At 42.6% G+C, this 16,656-nt stretch overlaps 1 protein-coding gene across 8 annotated transcripts in view; it reads right to left on the reverse strand.

Annotated features, from left to right (window-relative positions):
* The window catches only part of rtkna (rhotekin a), a 113,869-nt gene that overhangs the window by 34,687 nt on the left and 62,526 nt on the right, over positions 1-16,656 (reverse strand). Inside the window, exon 1 of one of the 8 annotated variants that reach the window (XM_042320341.1) lies at positions 5,943-6,724. The exons of the other annotated variants lie outside the window; for them this stretch is intronic. Within the exon in view, the coding sequence (XP_042176275.1) occupies positions 5,943-5,975 (33 nt within the window). The 5' untranslated portion in view covers positions 5,976-6,724. Of the gene's footprint in view, positions 1-5,942; positions 6,725-16,656 lie in introns of those variants that run through there. 8 annotated transcript variants of the gene reach the window in all.

Genomic DNA, 16,656 nt, shown 5'->3' on the forward strand with positions numbered 1-16,656 from the left:
CTTCCCAGGAGATGAGTTTGGATTGGTCAGCCATGTAGCAAGCTTCTGTCTATAACGTGAGCTGGTCAGTATGTGTAGGTAATCCTTTTTAACGTGGCTTTAAAAAAAAAAAGATATCACGTAGTAGAAATGCAAAAGTGTTGCTCTCCACTTTCCGGAAGAACGAGTTTTGAAATCAGTGGCATGCCCAGTGGAATTGGAGAAAATTCTGTAATTTGATTGCAAATATGAAGAGGGAGTCGAAAAGAGAACACAGAAGGCTGTTGTATAAAAGACTTGTCTTCGGATTACATTTTCAAACTAAGGGCAACCATGGCATCCATGACAGAGAGGGAGAAGCATCCATCCATGTATTTGGGTAAGAGAGCCTAACTAGCTAAATTTTTATATATTACATATTTCTAATTTTGTCAGAATGTCATTTTAATTTCAAGTTAAAGCGTACTGTTAGCTAGCTAACGTTAGCTGGCTGGCTCGCTAGCCAACATTACATGTATGATCCTCTGTCCCCCAGGTCCTCTGTCCCACAGGTCTTCTGTCCCCCAGGTTCTCTGTCCCCCAGGTTCTCTGTCCCCAGGTCCTCTGGTCCCCTGTTCCCAGGTCGTAGTAATGTTATTTGTATCTCAGAGCTATTTGCATTGCTAGTTAATGACTAATGTTAGCTAGCTAGCTAACATTGAACATGGTTGGTTAATTACAGTGGGGCAAAAAAGTATTTAGTCAGACACCAATTATGCAAGTTCTCCCACTTAAAAAGATGAGAGGCCTGTAATTTCCATCATGGGTACACTTCAACTATGACAGACAAAATGGAAAAAAAAATCCAGAAAAATCACATCACAAAATCACAACACATTTAATTAATTTATTTGCAAATTATCGTGGAAAATAAGTATTTGGTCACATACAAACAATCAACATTTCTGGCTCTCACAGACCTGTAACTTCTTCTTTAAGAGGCTCCTCTGTCCTCCACTCGTTACCTGTATTAATGGCACCTGTTTGAAATTGTTATCAGTATAAAAGACACCTGTCCACAACCTCAAAATGTCACACTCCAAACTCCACTATGGCCAAGACCAAAGAGCTGTCAAAGGACACCAGAAACAAAATTGTAGACCTGCACCAGGCTGGGAAGACTGAATCTGCAATAGGTAAGCAGCTTGGTTTGAAGAAATCAACTGTGGGAGCAATTATTAGGAAATGGAAGACATACAAGACCACTGATAATCTCCCTCGATCTGGGGCTCCACGCAAGATCTCACCCCGTGGGGACCAAAGTAACAAAGCCTACCATCAGTAACACACTACGCCGCCAGGGACTCAAATCCTGCAGTGCCAGACGTGTCCTCCTGCTTAAGCCAATACCTGTCCAGGCCCGTCTGAAGTTTGCTAGAGAGCATTTGGATGATCCAGAAGAAGATTGAGAGAATGTCATATGGTCAGATGAAACCAAAATATAACTTTTTGGTAAAAACTCAACTCGTCGTGTTTGGAGGACAAAGAATGCTGAGTTGCATCCAAAGAACACCATACCTACTGTGAAGCATGGGGGTGGAAACATCATGCTTTGGGGCTGTTTTTCTGCAAAGGGACCAGGACGACTGATCCGTGTAAAGGAAAGAATGAATGGGGCCATATATCGTGAGATTTTCAGTGAAAACCTCCTTCCATCAGCAAGGGCATTGAAGATGAAACGTGGCTGGGTCTTTCAGCATGACAATGATCCCAAACACACCACCCGGGCAACAAAGGAGTGGCTTCGTAAGAAGCATTTCAAGGTCCTGGAGTGGCCTAGCCAGTCTCCAGATCTCAACCCCATAGAAAATATTTGGAGGGAGTTGAAAGTCCGTGTTGCCCAGCAACAGCCCCAAAACATCACTGCTCTAGACGAGATCTGCATGGAGGAATGGGCCAAAATACCAGCAACAGTGTGTGAAAACCTTGTGAAGACTTACAGAAAACGTTTGACTTCTGTCATTGCCAACAAAGGGTATATAAAGTATTGAGATAAACTTTTGTTATTGACCAAATACTTATTTTCCACCATAATTTGCAAATAAATTCATTAAAAACCTACAATGTGATTTTCTGGATATTTTTTTTCTCATTTTGTCTGTCATAGTTGAAGTGTACCTATGGTGAAAATTACAGGCCTCACTCATCTTTTTAAGTGGGAGAACATGCACAATTGGTGGCTGACTAAATACTTTTTTGCCCCACTGTAGGTGTGGACTGTGGTAAAACACACACACCTTTCAATCAGACATAGAGTAGTGTAACACGGATCATCGTGAACTGTTCTCCCACTAAACAGGTAGGCCATACGAGGGCCTGACAGACAGCCTATATAAATGACTGACTGGTTCCTGTCTGCTGCGAGAGATGCCTGCCACACTGAATTACCTGTCTGGCTGCTGGAGTCTATCTACATACACATAAATCTATCCCCTGCAGAGACATCCATCACTTTGACTGTCTAATATACTGCTCTCCATCTCTCCTCCATCCCTCTTCCACATCTCCTCAACAGGCTCGTAGGAGGCACCCTGCAGCTCATCAGGAAAAACCAACCAGAATGATTCGCTGCTTCTAAAAACAAGTCGGAACAGAGAGAACTAAATTGTATTTATTTTTTTATTTCACCTTTATTTAACCAGGTAGGCTACTTGAGAACAAGTTCTCATTTACAACTGCGACCTGGCCAAGATAAAGCATAGCAGTGTGAACAGACAACAACACAGAGTTACACATGGAATAAACAAGTCAATAACACAGTAGAAAAAAGAAAAAAAGAGTCTATATACATTGTGTGCAAAAGGCACGAGGAGGTAGGCGAATAATTACAATTTTGCAGATTAACACTGGATTGATAAATGATCAAATGGTCATGTGCAGGTAGATATACTGGTGTGCAAAAGAGCAGAAAAGTAAATAAATAAAAACAGTATGGGGATGAGGTAGGTAAATTGGGTGGGCTTTTTACCGATGGACTATGTACAGCTGTAGCGATCGGTTAGCTGCTCAGATAGCAGATGTTTAAAGTTGGTGAGGGAGATAAGTCTCCAACTTCAGCGTAAAGGAGTAAAGGATGCATTTTATGTCTGAATGTGAGGTAAAAAAAAAGAGTACACTATTGACTGAGCATGTGGAATGTGTGTGGCTCGGTTCTCACAGATGATAAATGACATTGACCCGATACTGTAGTGGCCGCTCTAACAATGAAAAGTAATGTCTTCAAAAACGGAAGGCCCTCGGGAGGAGGCAAGATAAGGTGGGACCACTCGAGCCAATGAGAGGCCAAATAACGCATGTGAAGAAAAGGCACAAGGGGTTTACACTACTTACCACAGCCAAAGTTTAAAAATCTGTATCTTAAAAATTAATGAAAACAAATATTTAACCTTTTTTTGCTTAATTTAAGGTTAGACATAAGGTTAGCAGTGTGGTTAAAATCACATTTTGAGAAGAGAAATGGCAGAAATAGGCGAGGTTTATGACTGTGGCTGTGGTAACTAGTGATGACCAGACAACTCCTATATTTGTTTTTTCTTCACAAAGTTGCCAGGATGTCATGTGTCCTAATTACATCAGTACGCTCATAAGAACCTAATCATCAAATAAGCCACACGTAGCAAATAAGCCATACAAAAACTCCAGGCTTGGTGAGCGAAAAAAATAAAATATGTCACCTGCTGGAGAAGATAGGGATCACTGGGCCCAAAATCTCTCACTTCACCTCCTCTTCTCTGGTTCTCACTTCGACAATAACTTCAAGGACGCACACACACACACATGGCCCCTATTCTCTAGTCGGCCCCTATTAGCTCGTGCCGACTAGAGAATTGGGAGTCCTACAACATCATACCTGTGTCACGGTCCTTAACCCCCAGGACAGGAGTCCTACAACATCAGACCCGTGTCACAGTCCTAAACCCCCAGGACAGGAGTCCTACAACATCATACCTGTGTCACAGTCCTAAACCCCCAGGACAGGAGTCCTACAACATCATACCCGTGTCATGGTCCTTAACCCCCAGGACAGGAGTCCTACAACATCATACCTGTGTCACAGTCCTTAACCCCCAGGACAGCAGTCCTACAACATCATACACGTGTCACGGTCCTAAACCCCCAGGACAGGAGTCCTACAACATCATACCCGTGTCACGGTCCTTAACCCCCAGGACAGGGTCCTACAACATCATACCTGTGTCAAGTCCTTAACCCCCAGGACAGCAGTCCTACAACATCATACGTGTCACGTAAACCCCCAGGACAGGAGTCCTACAACATCATACCTGTGTCACAGTCCTTAACCCCCAGGACAGGAGTCCTACAATATCATACACGTGTCACGGTCCTTAACCCCCAGGACAGGAGTCCTACAACATCATACCCGTGTCCCGGTCCTTAACCCCCAGGACAGGAGTCCTACAACATCATACCTGTGTCACAGTCCTTAACCCCCAGGACAGCAGTCCTACAACATCATACACGTGTCACGGTCCTAAACCCCCAGGACAGGAGTCCTACAACATCATACCTGTGTCACAGTCCTTAACCCCCAGGACAGGAGTCCTACAACATCATACACGTGTCACGGTCCTTAACCCCCAGGACAGGAGCCATGATATTGCGCTGGCCTGGGTGGCCAGAGGCAGAGTCACAATGACAGATATGTGAAAGACAGAGGAAACATGTCCTGACCTTTACAGCTGAAGCCGAGCAGAGAGCGAGAGAGCGAGAGAGAGAGAGACAGGATGTTACTGCATTCTGCTCCTCTGCAGTGACTATATTGATTGTGGAAAGCAGAGGAATCACATGTACACAGACTGTAGGCCTATCATTACACTAACGCAAAAAGAGATCTCTACTGAAACTAGCATGATGACCTTTTTACATTTAATGATAAGAGTATGTCTGTCTCTGTGACTTGTAATGACAGGGAATGGAGATGTAGAGAGATTCCTAGAATTAAAATATATAAAAGAGAGACTGGCTGTAGCAGCCTCTGTGTCACAACGCAAGTGACTTTTTCCATATTAGACTACAACGCATCCGTAGAGGCAACAAACATGCACACACACACACACACACACAACAGGAAGGAGTCCTAGACAGTCCTCATAAGAGCGGTCACACACCCTCAAGCTCAAACATTACTGTCTGCTGCAGCAGTGCTTCAGTGATGCTGGCATGTGCCTGGAGCCCAGCACATAGAACAACACAAGTTGACATTGAGATTGTATATGATAAGACAGGTCCAAATACAGGTGATCTTGTCCTTTATCAAAGTCAGTGTGGTACAAGAGAAATGGACAGAGATTCAGGCCACTGCTATAATACTCTGACAGAAGCACAAGGCATCTACAGCAGCTCTCCACAGTCTGGAAATGTATTGATGACTGAAACGTCATTAAAAAGCACAGTAGCTGCAATGTCCCACTTCTCAGAAGTTGAAAGACAATGTCTCCTAATGTCCCACAGAACATCCCAAACCACACCCCATCTACCCTGTGACCCAACCAGATGAGAGCTATGCCACAGCTAAATAATGTGTGTGTCTTTGACTAATGTCCATTTGTAGAGAATAATCTAGCATGCCTTCAATGTCACCACAGAGAAGAACTGTTTGTTCATGATGGCATACAGTATGTCATGCACTCTCCTTGTCCCCACAGGGTTTCTCCATAAAAATGGCACGACTTTTAACAATGTACTTTCCCTGCTGTACAATGAGCTACTACAAGTGGACTTGTTATATGTATTTATGTCATGAATGACTGTTGTGATGATTTTATGGCAGAAGAACGCACAATTCCTATGTAGCCTAGATCAAATAGTCTCTAAATTAAAGCATGTCAACATTTCCACTAGAAACACCTATGAAAAAATAAATGACCTATTTACTTAGATCAACGTAAAGCCAGCACACTTACCCGCTGATTCTTTGAGTTATTCATGCCGGCCATGATTGAAAGATGTACACTCTTCAAGTCTCCAAACCAGCAAAACGCTTACGCAACAGGCTACACGCAACGTTCCAAACCTCCCTCACACCCAGAAAACAGATTCCTCAAGACATAAATCAATCAATTAACAGAATATCCAAACATCTTCAGAAAGGTTGTATGTAGCCCACTGCAGTGTGTTGTGTGATCACTATAGTCCGTTCACCAAAACCGGATATCCCTGGCTCGCGCAGGACCAGTGGTGAATGTGGCATTCATCTGCCCAAACTCATCTCTGCGCTGTCATCAGTAAACTAGCCCCTCCGACTCGCTCTCCAGCACCGGGCGGGTGGCTGAGGAGGCGGGTGTGCACACCCGAGAAAGCAGGCAGGAGCGTGGGCAAGGTTTTAGTATAAGGTTGCGCGTCTGTCAAATCCGTTGCTGACTGTGGCTATAGCTGCCCACTATGGAAAATGATATCCAAAATAAATAGAATGCATGTGCGTCCGACTCTACAGTGGTTTTGAAATGGTGACAGATCCCGTATGACTCAAATCGCTTGGGTTAAAGCAAAGGTACGTTGTTTTCTTACAGCGCATGAGTCCACAGCTAGGCTACTGTGCCACAACAGTACTGTAACACAAATCCCTGCTAAATCTCTTCCTCCTCCCCCTCTTTTCTCTATCCTCGCCGAATTTCCATTGCTCAAGCAAATAACGTTTCAAGATTACATCATCGCCAGTTTACCGTGTGGAGACTGTGTGACAGTCGGTGCTTGTGAGGGTCTGAAACGGTCATTGCCTGGACTGTTTAAATAAAGGATAATCTGAGGTGTTTGGAAAATATGAAGATGACTATCATCTATCCAAATTTCAATCCGGGACTGTGACAACATTTCGCCTCAATACTGTGCATAAGCAAATATAAAATACCAAATAGTAAATGTTTTACATGCAGGGTTGGTTCTAGCCTTTTGGGGGCCCTAACCGAGATTTGGTTTGGGAGCCCTCCACCTTGCATACACATTTTACATCTCTTGATGGTGGAGAGAAATTTACGTTTTAAAGTAAATTTCTTGCAATTATATAAAATATACACAATGTTCAAAAGTTTGGGGTCACTACCCGCAAAACACCCGTCTCAATGTCAACAGTGAAGGGGCGACTCTGGGTTGCTGGCCTTCTAGGCAGAGTTCCTCTGTCCAGTGTCTGTTCTTTTGCCCATCTGAATCTTTTATTTTCATTAGTCAGTCTGAGCTATGGCTTTTATCTTTGCAACTCTGCCTAGAAGGCCAGCATCCCGAAGTCGCCTCTTCACTGTTGACGTTGACTGGTGTTTTGCGGGTACTATTTAATGAAGCTGCTAGTTGAAGGCTTGTGAGGCATCTGTTTCTCAAACTAGACACTAATGTACTTGTCCTCTTGCTCAGTTGTGCACTGGGGCCTCCCACTCCCCTGTGAAGGTAGTAGTACACAGCGTTTTACGAGATCTTCAGTTTCTTGGCAATTTCTCGCATGGAATAGCCTTCATTTCTCCGAACAAGAATAGACTGCCGAGTTTCAGAAGAAAGTTCTTTGTTTCTGGCCAGTTTGAGCCTGGAATCGAACCCGCAAATGCTGACGCTCCAGATACTAAACTAGTCTAAAGAAGGCCAGTTTTATTGCTTATTTAATCAGGACAACAGTTTTCAGCTGTGCTAACATAATTGCAAAATGATTTTCTATGATCAATTAGCCTTTTAAAATGATCAACTTGGATTAGCTAACACAACGTGCCATTGGAACACAGGAGTGATGGTTGCTGATAATGGGCCTCTGCACACCTATGTAGATATTCCATAAAAAATCAGCCGTTTCCAGCTACAATAGTCATGTACAACATTAACAATGTCTACACTCTATTTCTGATCAATTTTATGTTATTTTAATGAACAGAAAATGTGATTTTCTTTCAAAAACAAGGACATTTTTAAGTGACCCCAAACTTTTGAATGGTAGTGTATATATGACCATTTCATAAATGGTAAAATTGCGTGTGATATGATTTTGGAACCCGCTCCCTCCGTCGCCCCAAGATGAATGGTTTTGACCACGATCCACTGATTTGATTGGTGCAGCTAGAAATCATAAGTGTATATCTTACAATGAAAAGAAAGAAAATTCCACGAAGTTGTTTATTATCTATTTTGTGCTGTTGTTACATTTGTATTGGTATTTTGTTTCACGCCCCATGTGCTCAGGGTGTCGTTACATATCATTAGCGGCGTGCATCATGAGCAAAGTTATTGTAGCCTATCATTTCCCTTCCCCTAGCTGTGAGAACCATGGCATGAGCACTGGCTGACTTGGCATTGCTGTCACGCAGCTAAATGGCCTGCCAGCAGTCTACCAAAGGTTGCACCGTGTCCATTACAATGTATAAAAGAGCATCTCTAGTCCAGACAGTTAAGTTATCCATATTACCGGAGCTTCATCTTATTCTTTGTAAGGCATTTCACGGTCGCAATTTATGGAACATTCCAAAACTTGAGATAACAATAAATGCCCAAGTCAAAAGTTACTGGTTTCCTTCTATTAATCCGTGGCAAAGTTTTTCCTAAATGCGCATTATAAATCCAGCTCCAGAACCACCCCTAGCCTAGCCACCTGGCTAATCTTTTGTATATGGTATAACAACAACAGATAACATTACCTAGCTATGTAGATAAGGCTAGCATGCTAGAAAGCTACACTGAAAGGTGTCAGTACCCTACTTGTTATTTCTCCACCTCGTTCCAACCCCCCAATTGGTGAATATGCATTAGCAGCCTGCATCATTCTTCGCAGGTGGAACCTAAACAAGAATTTCCGCTATAGGACAGGAATTACTTCAAAATAGGGGCAGCATTGCCCTCTGGTGGGGGCCTTTAAAGCTAAATTCCTACAATTCTACACATTTTGCCAATACTTATGCCATGTTAATATGATATCTAAGTGAAAATAACTAACTAAATCAAAAAATGGGGGTCCCCCTGGAGGTCAAGGCCCCTGGGCATGTGCCCTGCATGCCCGGTCGGTATTCAGCCATGATTACTACAAGTTTGATCGCTGGCTGAACTGACTACCAATCTAAAAATTGACATGACTAATTATCAGCTAATTGAGTGAATGACAAGAGAAAAACTCCTGATGCACAACCAAATTTTAGAAATTGCACCTGGTGTATTTTACACAAGAGTGTGCAAAGCTGTCATCAAGGTAAAGGGTGGCTACGTTAAAGAATCTAAAATATATTTAGATTTGTTTCACACTTTTTTGGTTATTACATGAATCCATATGTGTTATTTCATAGTTTTGATGTCTTCACTATTATTCTACAATGTAGAAAATAATAAAAAGAATAATGAAAAAAAAACTCTTGAATGAGTAGGTGTCCAAACTTTTGACTGATATATTATAATATTTGTCAAATAAATCAGTATATTTATCCCAAGTCTACTCTATAAGTAAAACATTAGCCGTTCCTTGTTCCCTGGCCGTGGCTAAATTGCAAAGCCTTGTGGGTGCGCTGGGAAGTTGGTGTGCACTGATGCGCATCGTGCTGTCAGCCGGTGATGGATGAAAGCGTTTTGCAGCCTGGGTGATGGAAAGGAGAGTGGAGGAAACGGATGGCCTACAGAATTAACTGTGAGAACAAACGGGCTTCAAATACACCGACTGCATGCTCTGCCAAATACAAGTTCTTAGCGTTCAACTAGCAATGTTTCTGAAAGCATAAATCAGATTGTTAATACTTTATAGGCACTATAGGTATAATGTGTGATAACTTATGAGCATACATTAAATGGCTTATACAGTAAAAGTCTATAGTATGAGATGCATGGCATGCTAATGACATGTCTTGGAATTCATTTTTAGTGGTTAGAGCGTTGGGCCAGTAACCGAAAGGTTGCTGGATCAAATCCCCGAGCTGAGAAGGTAAAAATCTGTTATTCTGCCCCTGAGCAAGGCAGTTAACCCACTGTTCCCTGGGCGCCTAAGACGTGGATGTCGATGAAGGCAGCCCCCCGCACCTCTCTGATTCAGAGGGGTAGAGTTAAATGCGTTAGCCACATTTCAGTTGAAGGCATTCAGTTGTACAACTTTTTTTAATTAAAAAAATAATTATTATTTCACCTTTATTTAACCAGGTAGGCTAGTTGAGAACAAGTTCTCATTTGCAACTGCGACTGACTAGTTATCCCCCTTCGCCATTGTAGCCTCCCTACAGGGCCTTCAGAAAGTATTCACAACCCTTTACCTTTTCCACATTTTGTTGTGTTACAGTCTGAGTTTAAAATGGATTACATTGAGATTTTGTGCAACTGATTTACACACAATACCTCATATTGTCAAAGTGGATTTTGTTTTTGTGGATTTCTTTTTAAAAATTAATAAAAAACATTTAAAGCTGAAATGCCTTGATCCGATAATTATTCAACCCCTTTGTTTTGGCAAGCCTAAATAAGTTCAAGTGTAACAAATTGCATAATAAGTTGCATGGACTCATTCAGTGTTCAATAATGGTGAACATGTACCACACACACACACACACACACACACACACACACACACACACACACACACACACACACACACACACACACACACACACACACACACACACACACACACACACACACACACACACACAATTATCTGTAAGGTCTCTCAATTGAGTAGTGAATTTCAAACACCTTTCAACCACAAAGACCAGGGATGTTTTTCAATGCCTTGCAAAGAAGGGCACCGATTGGTAAATGTGTACAAATAAATATCCCTTTGAACATGGTGAAGTCAATAATTAGGCTTTGGATGGTGTATCAATACACCCAGTCTCTACAAAGATACAAACATCCTTAACCTTTTGTCTTGAATACAACGCCTTATGTTTGGGGCAAAAACAACACAACACATCACTGAGTAGCACTTGATATTTTAAGCATGGTGGTGGCTGTATCATGTTATGGGTATGATTGCCATTGGTAAGTACTAGAGAGTTGCTTCCCAAGACGACATTGAATGTTCCCGAGTGGCCTAGTTACAGTTTTGACATAGAATCGTCTTGAAAATCTATGGCAAGGCTTGAACATGGCTGTCTAGCGATGATCAACAATCAACTTGAAAGACCTTGAATTTTTTTTAAAGAATTATGGGAAAATATTATACAATCCAGGTGTGCAAATAGCCTAGTAATACAGCACTTTTTATATTTTCATAATTAATAGGCTGACACATTACCTTTAGCTACAGAATATCTCACCACCATGAGTTTTCATCTCCACCCCTCTCTCCTTCATTCCATTCTCCAGTGTGCAGAGAGAGGGACTGTCAGTTTAATTTAAAATGTTTCATTGTGAAAACATGTTACTGTCGATGTTCCCGAAGAGATTTCACTTGTTTTCCTAAATTAAACACTGGGTTGGAGAGAAACAGGTTTGGAGAGCCCATGGCATAAAGCGTTTGGGTAGAATATTACCGGTTATTACCGACATGACTGAAAAACGAACCCTTGGGAAAGTGGCCTCCATTCGCTATTCGGGTGCATACAGATGACATGTCTTTTCCCACCGCCGCTGTTCTTGTCCAATTGATAACGGGCCATTCAAAATGAATTTCACATATTAGTAAAGACAGGATTCAATTGAGAATAGTCTGATGGCTGAAAATATGCTCACTTGATGAGAAAACAGTGTGTGCAGCCTGAGGCAAGGAACAGAGTGCAAGCTTTTTCTGCTTCTTTCTCAAATCATCAACAGCCTATAGTACATCATTTAGCCAATATACCGTACTCTATGTTTTGATTTCTAAGACATTCTAAGGGTTGTATTATTCACAACTAAAGTTGCCAAATAACTCAAAATGTAACATATATATGTAACAACCTGTTTCAAATGATCACTTTCACGCTCAACATAGCCACTTCATATGTGCACTCTTGCTGCAGAATGGGAAAAATATCCTTACTATTTTATTCAGCTAAGTTAAATTATATTCTTCTTACAAAAAAATCAAATAATAGCATGCGATTTATAAGCATATCTTGACCCCTATATGAACAAGTCTACAGACTATGGCACGGCGCATATCCAGATTACAGTAGGCCAACTCATATTCTGTTCTCTTGACTAAAATAAATCATGAATGTATTGTGATGGTGTATATTCAATTGATTTATTACACTGTAAATGTTTCAAAGGCTCGCATCAGCGGCTTGTATGTGTGGAGACCTGGAGAAGCTATACGTGTTCATGTTAATTAATGGCCAATTACCGTGAGACCGGCAGTCTTTTGCATGACAATAACCTGCTGATAAAATTTCACGACCGCCACAGCCCTAGATGTGGTCGAGGTAAAGAAGTGGAATGGAAAACAGATGAAGATCTGGTAAGATATAAGAAATTAGGTTTGGAGGGAGGAGGAGTGGGCCTGTTTGGCATGACTACACTCAAATACAGTACAGTCACGCACTACCCATCTCTACATCTATAACAGAGATCTTCACCTCCGGCTAAAGACTGTGGAGGAGGCAGTCTCGCGACGGTTTGTCATGGTAACCGCTTCACTGTGAGTACTGTTATGACTACCACACTGTTGAGAGCCAGGAGCAGTGTGGTCAAGCAGCCATCAACATCATTTGCTGAAGGACCATCATCTGATCAAAATCATCTGATCAACATCATCTGCTGTAGGACCATCATCTGATCACCATCATCTGATCAACATCATCTGCTGTAGGACCATCATCTGATCAACATCATCTGATCAACAACATCTGCTGTAGGACCATCATCTGATCAACAACATCTGCTGTAGGACCATCATCGGATCACCATCATCTGATCAACATCATCTGCTGTAGGACCATCATCTGATCAACATCATCTGATCAACAACATCTGCTGTAGGACCATCATCTGATCAACAACATCTGCTGTAGGACCATCATCTGATCACCATCATCTGATCAACATCATCTGCTGTAGGACCATCATCTGATCAACATCATCTGATCAACAACATCTGCTGTAGGACCATCGTCTGATAACAACATCTGCTGTAGGACCATAATCTGATCAACATCATCTGATCAACAACATCTGCTGTAGGACCATCGTCTGATAACAACATCTGCTGTAGGACCATAATCTGATCAACATCATCTGCTGTAGGACCATCATCTGATCAACATCATCTGATCAACAACATCTGCTGTGGGACCATCATCTGATCAACATCATCTGATCAACAACATCTGCTGTGGGACCATCATCTGATCAACATCATCTGATCAACATCATCTGCTGTAGGACCATCATCTGATCAACAACATCTGCTGTAGGACCATCATCTGATCAACATCATCTGATCAACAACATCTGATCAACATCATCTAATCAACAACATCTGCTGTAGGACCATCATCTGATCAACAACATCTGCTGTAGGACCATCATCTGATCAACATCATCTGATCAACAACATCTGATCAACATCATCTGATCAACAACATCTGCTGTAGGACCATCATCTGATCAACATCATCTGCTGTAGGACCATCATCTGATCCACATCATCTGCTGTAGGACCATCATCTGATCAAGAACACTGACTGATGCTGTTGCATTTTAGATTAGAGACGGTTAACATCGAGAGACACAATACCTGTTTGTAATAGGTCGTAATCAATAAAACGTCACAATAAGATGCAGAGCATTTGAAATGTGTAGTTCAGACGATGCTCGTCAAGAGGTGATGATATTTACACCAAATTAGTTATAACATTTATTTAACAATCGAATGAAAACGGCATGTAGTTGTCAATGGTTTTAGCGGAGCTGGGGGTCTCCTTGCCCAGCATCAGCTAAATTGAACGCTGTTGTTACGTTTTATCGATAATGACCTATAGGATTAGACAGGAGGCAGTGGTCCCTTTACCCTCAGGGCACTGGGCCACAGACTACCCTGCCACGTACACTACATTACAACAACAAGCAGACACCATACATGGTCACACGCACACACAAACACCAGCAACAACAAGGCGCCCACACACAAGAGAAATTTATGTAGAAAACAAATAACTGCACACAGACAGCGTGAATGATAAAACGAAGAGGCTAACCCAAGGATCCGGAATGAGTTTTAAAAAAACCAACTGTAATCCCCAAATGACTATGATACTGTCAATCCTGAATACATGCTCAGATGTTTGATGTCCCAAATTGCACCCTATTCCCTTTGTGGTGCACTCCTTTTGATCAGGGCCCTATGGAGCCCTAGTGCACTATAAAGGGAACAGGATGCCACCTGGGACAAAAACTGATGCCTTTGCATTCCACTGGATGCATTTCATTGATGTGTCTGACCTCTCCAGCTGCGTCCCACTGACACGACCGCTTCCGTTCTATTTACTTTCTCACTGAAATAAACATTTTGCCAAACAAAGAACCATCTCTTTTCCGATGTGAGCCGTCAGTCCCTGGAGATCCCTTCTGTCCTTCCTTCCTCGTCATACACATCACGGTCTGTCCGTCCATCCATACACCATTCGGTCTCAAATGCTGTATGCTCGTGCTACTTTCTCTCCTATTTTTGATAGATTTTGTTTTTGATAGATATTCATTGTTTTTGTATTAGGGCTTGAGACATGATGACGTGGCCTATTTCCTTCCTAGAGGCAGGGGAGCGTTTCAGTCAGGAAATGGCCTGAGTGTACTAACTGTCGGGTAAATTGGACCATCAATCAGAACAGCACATGACAGGCTGTGTTGGGTTTCTTTAACAAAATTGGAGGTTTTGGTTTTCAACTGTTCACCTGGACTGCAAGAAGTGAAAATGACATTTTCCAGAATGACAGACATGTTGTCATGGATCCCTCCGGTACTGCTGCTCATTCTGTTCACCAGTTCCGGAGGTCGACTTCACCGGCCTTCTAGTCTGCGCTGAACTGTCATTACGCACACCTGGTTCCAATTCCTCACAGATTCTGTTTGTATAAATGTGCCCTTAGTTTCCCCATTGGGCTGTGGATTATTGTTCACATGTCCGTTGCTGGTGTGAGTACCTATTTGTTGTCTCAGCCTGTGCTGCGTGTTTTGTGCATTGTGTATTACAGGTCTTGTCCCGTGTCGTTCTATGAGGTTTACCCTCGCTCTTTGTTTGGGAACATCCCCGTGTTTTGTATACGTGTTTGTTTAGGGTGGATTAAAAACCCAGGTGATGTATTCCTGCGCCTGTCTCCAAATCCTTTACACCAGCGTGACACATGTCTTGACATTATTCAACTATTGTAATACATGAAGACTACTGTATAGTTCAGGGGTGTCAAACTCATTCCATGGAGGGCCCAGTGTCTGCTGATTTTTCTTTTTCCTTTCAATTAAGACCTAGACAACCAGGTGAGGGGAGTTCCTTACTAATTAGTGACCTTAATTCATTCATCAAGTGCAAGGGAGGAGAGAGAACCCGCAGACACTCGGCACCTCCGTGGAATGATTTTGACACGTGGTTTAAATGGATTCTCTAGATTCTCACAGCAACAGGCATTACAAGACAGCCGTGGTCAACAACAGTGGGGTCAAGGGGCTTAAGTTCCACCTAAGTGTCCCTGACACAAACATCTACGAACATGACCGGTGTTCTGACACACTGACCAATGACACCTTGTCTGAGGGGGGCGTGGCTGAGCAGGGGTTAACAATGGGTCTCTGGGACAGACAAGTGGCCAGCCGGTGAGGAGTGAGCTGTGTGCTTCCAAGGGCCAATGAAAAGGCCTACACCACTACAGTAAACTAGCTTAGGCTTTACATCTCCCAGTCAACATTAGACCCCCCTGCTGGAGGAACAGTGTGGCATTCTGCTTCTTCACTGGGAAAGGCTATTGTGCAGAGAGAGAGAAAGGGAAAGAGAGAGGAGAGAGAGACAGAGAGGGCAAGAGCAAGGGGAGAGAGAGAGAGAGCAAACATGTGCAGGAGAAAAGAGCTCCACAACATAACAGGCAGACAGCCTTATGGGAAGCCATCCCAGAGTCAAAGTCAGCCAACTTAAAAAAGGGCACTGTTTCAACACCCCAGACCCCCACTCCGTCTGTGACCCTGTACTAGTGACCCCTAATCGAGAGCTTGTGGGTAGGGGGGTTGCATAACATCACCCTGTCTGAGTGTTTGTTCCGCTGACGACATCTTCTGGAGGCAGAGGGGAGAACAGGCTGTCCGGGCAGCCCATTCCAGCCAGCCCAGTCAAGCCCAGCCAGCCCACCTCAGTCCAGACCAGAGAGACTGACCCAGTCCCAGCTCCCACAGTCATCTCTGGGGATTTACACCTAAAGTAAAGGCATCCACTCAGCCATCTACAGTTGAATTCGGAAGTTTACGTACACTTAGGTTGGAGTCATTAAAACTAGTTTTTCAACCACTCCACAAATTTCTTGTTAACCTACTATAGTTTTGGAAAGTCGGTTAGGACATCTACTTTGTGCACGACACAAGTCATTTTTCCAAAAATTGTTTACAGACAAATTATTTCAAGGTATCACAATTCCAGTGGGTCAGAAGTTTACATACACGAAGTTGACTGTGCCTTTAAACAGATTGGAAAAATCCAGAAATGATGTCATAGCTTTAGAAGCTTCTGATAGGCTGACATAATTTGAGTCAATTGGAGGTGTATCTGTGGATGTATTT

This window comes from Oncorhynchus tshawytscha, linkage group LG04 (assembly GCF_018296145.1).
Source record: "Oncorhynchus tshawytscha isolate Ot180627B linkage group LG04, Otsh_v2.0, whole genome shotgun sequence".
NCBI classification, from domain to species: Eukaryota; Metazoa; Chordata; class Actinopteri; order Salmoniformes; family Salmonidae; genus Oncorhynchus; species Oncorhynchus tshawytscha.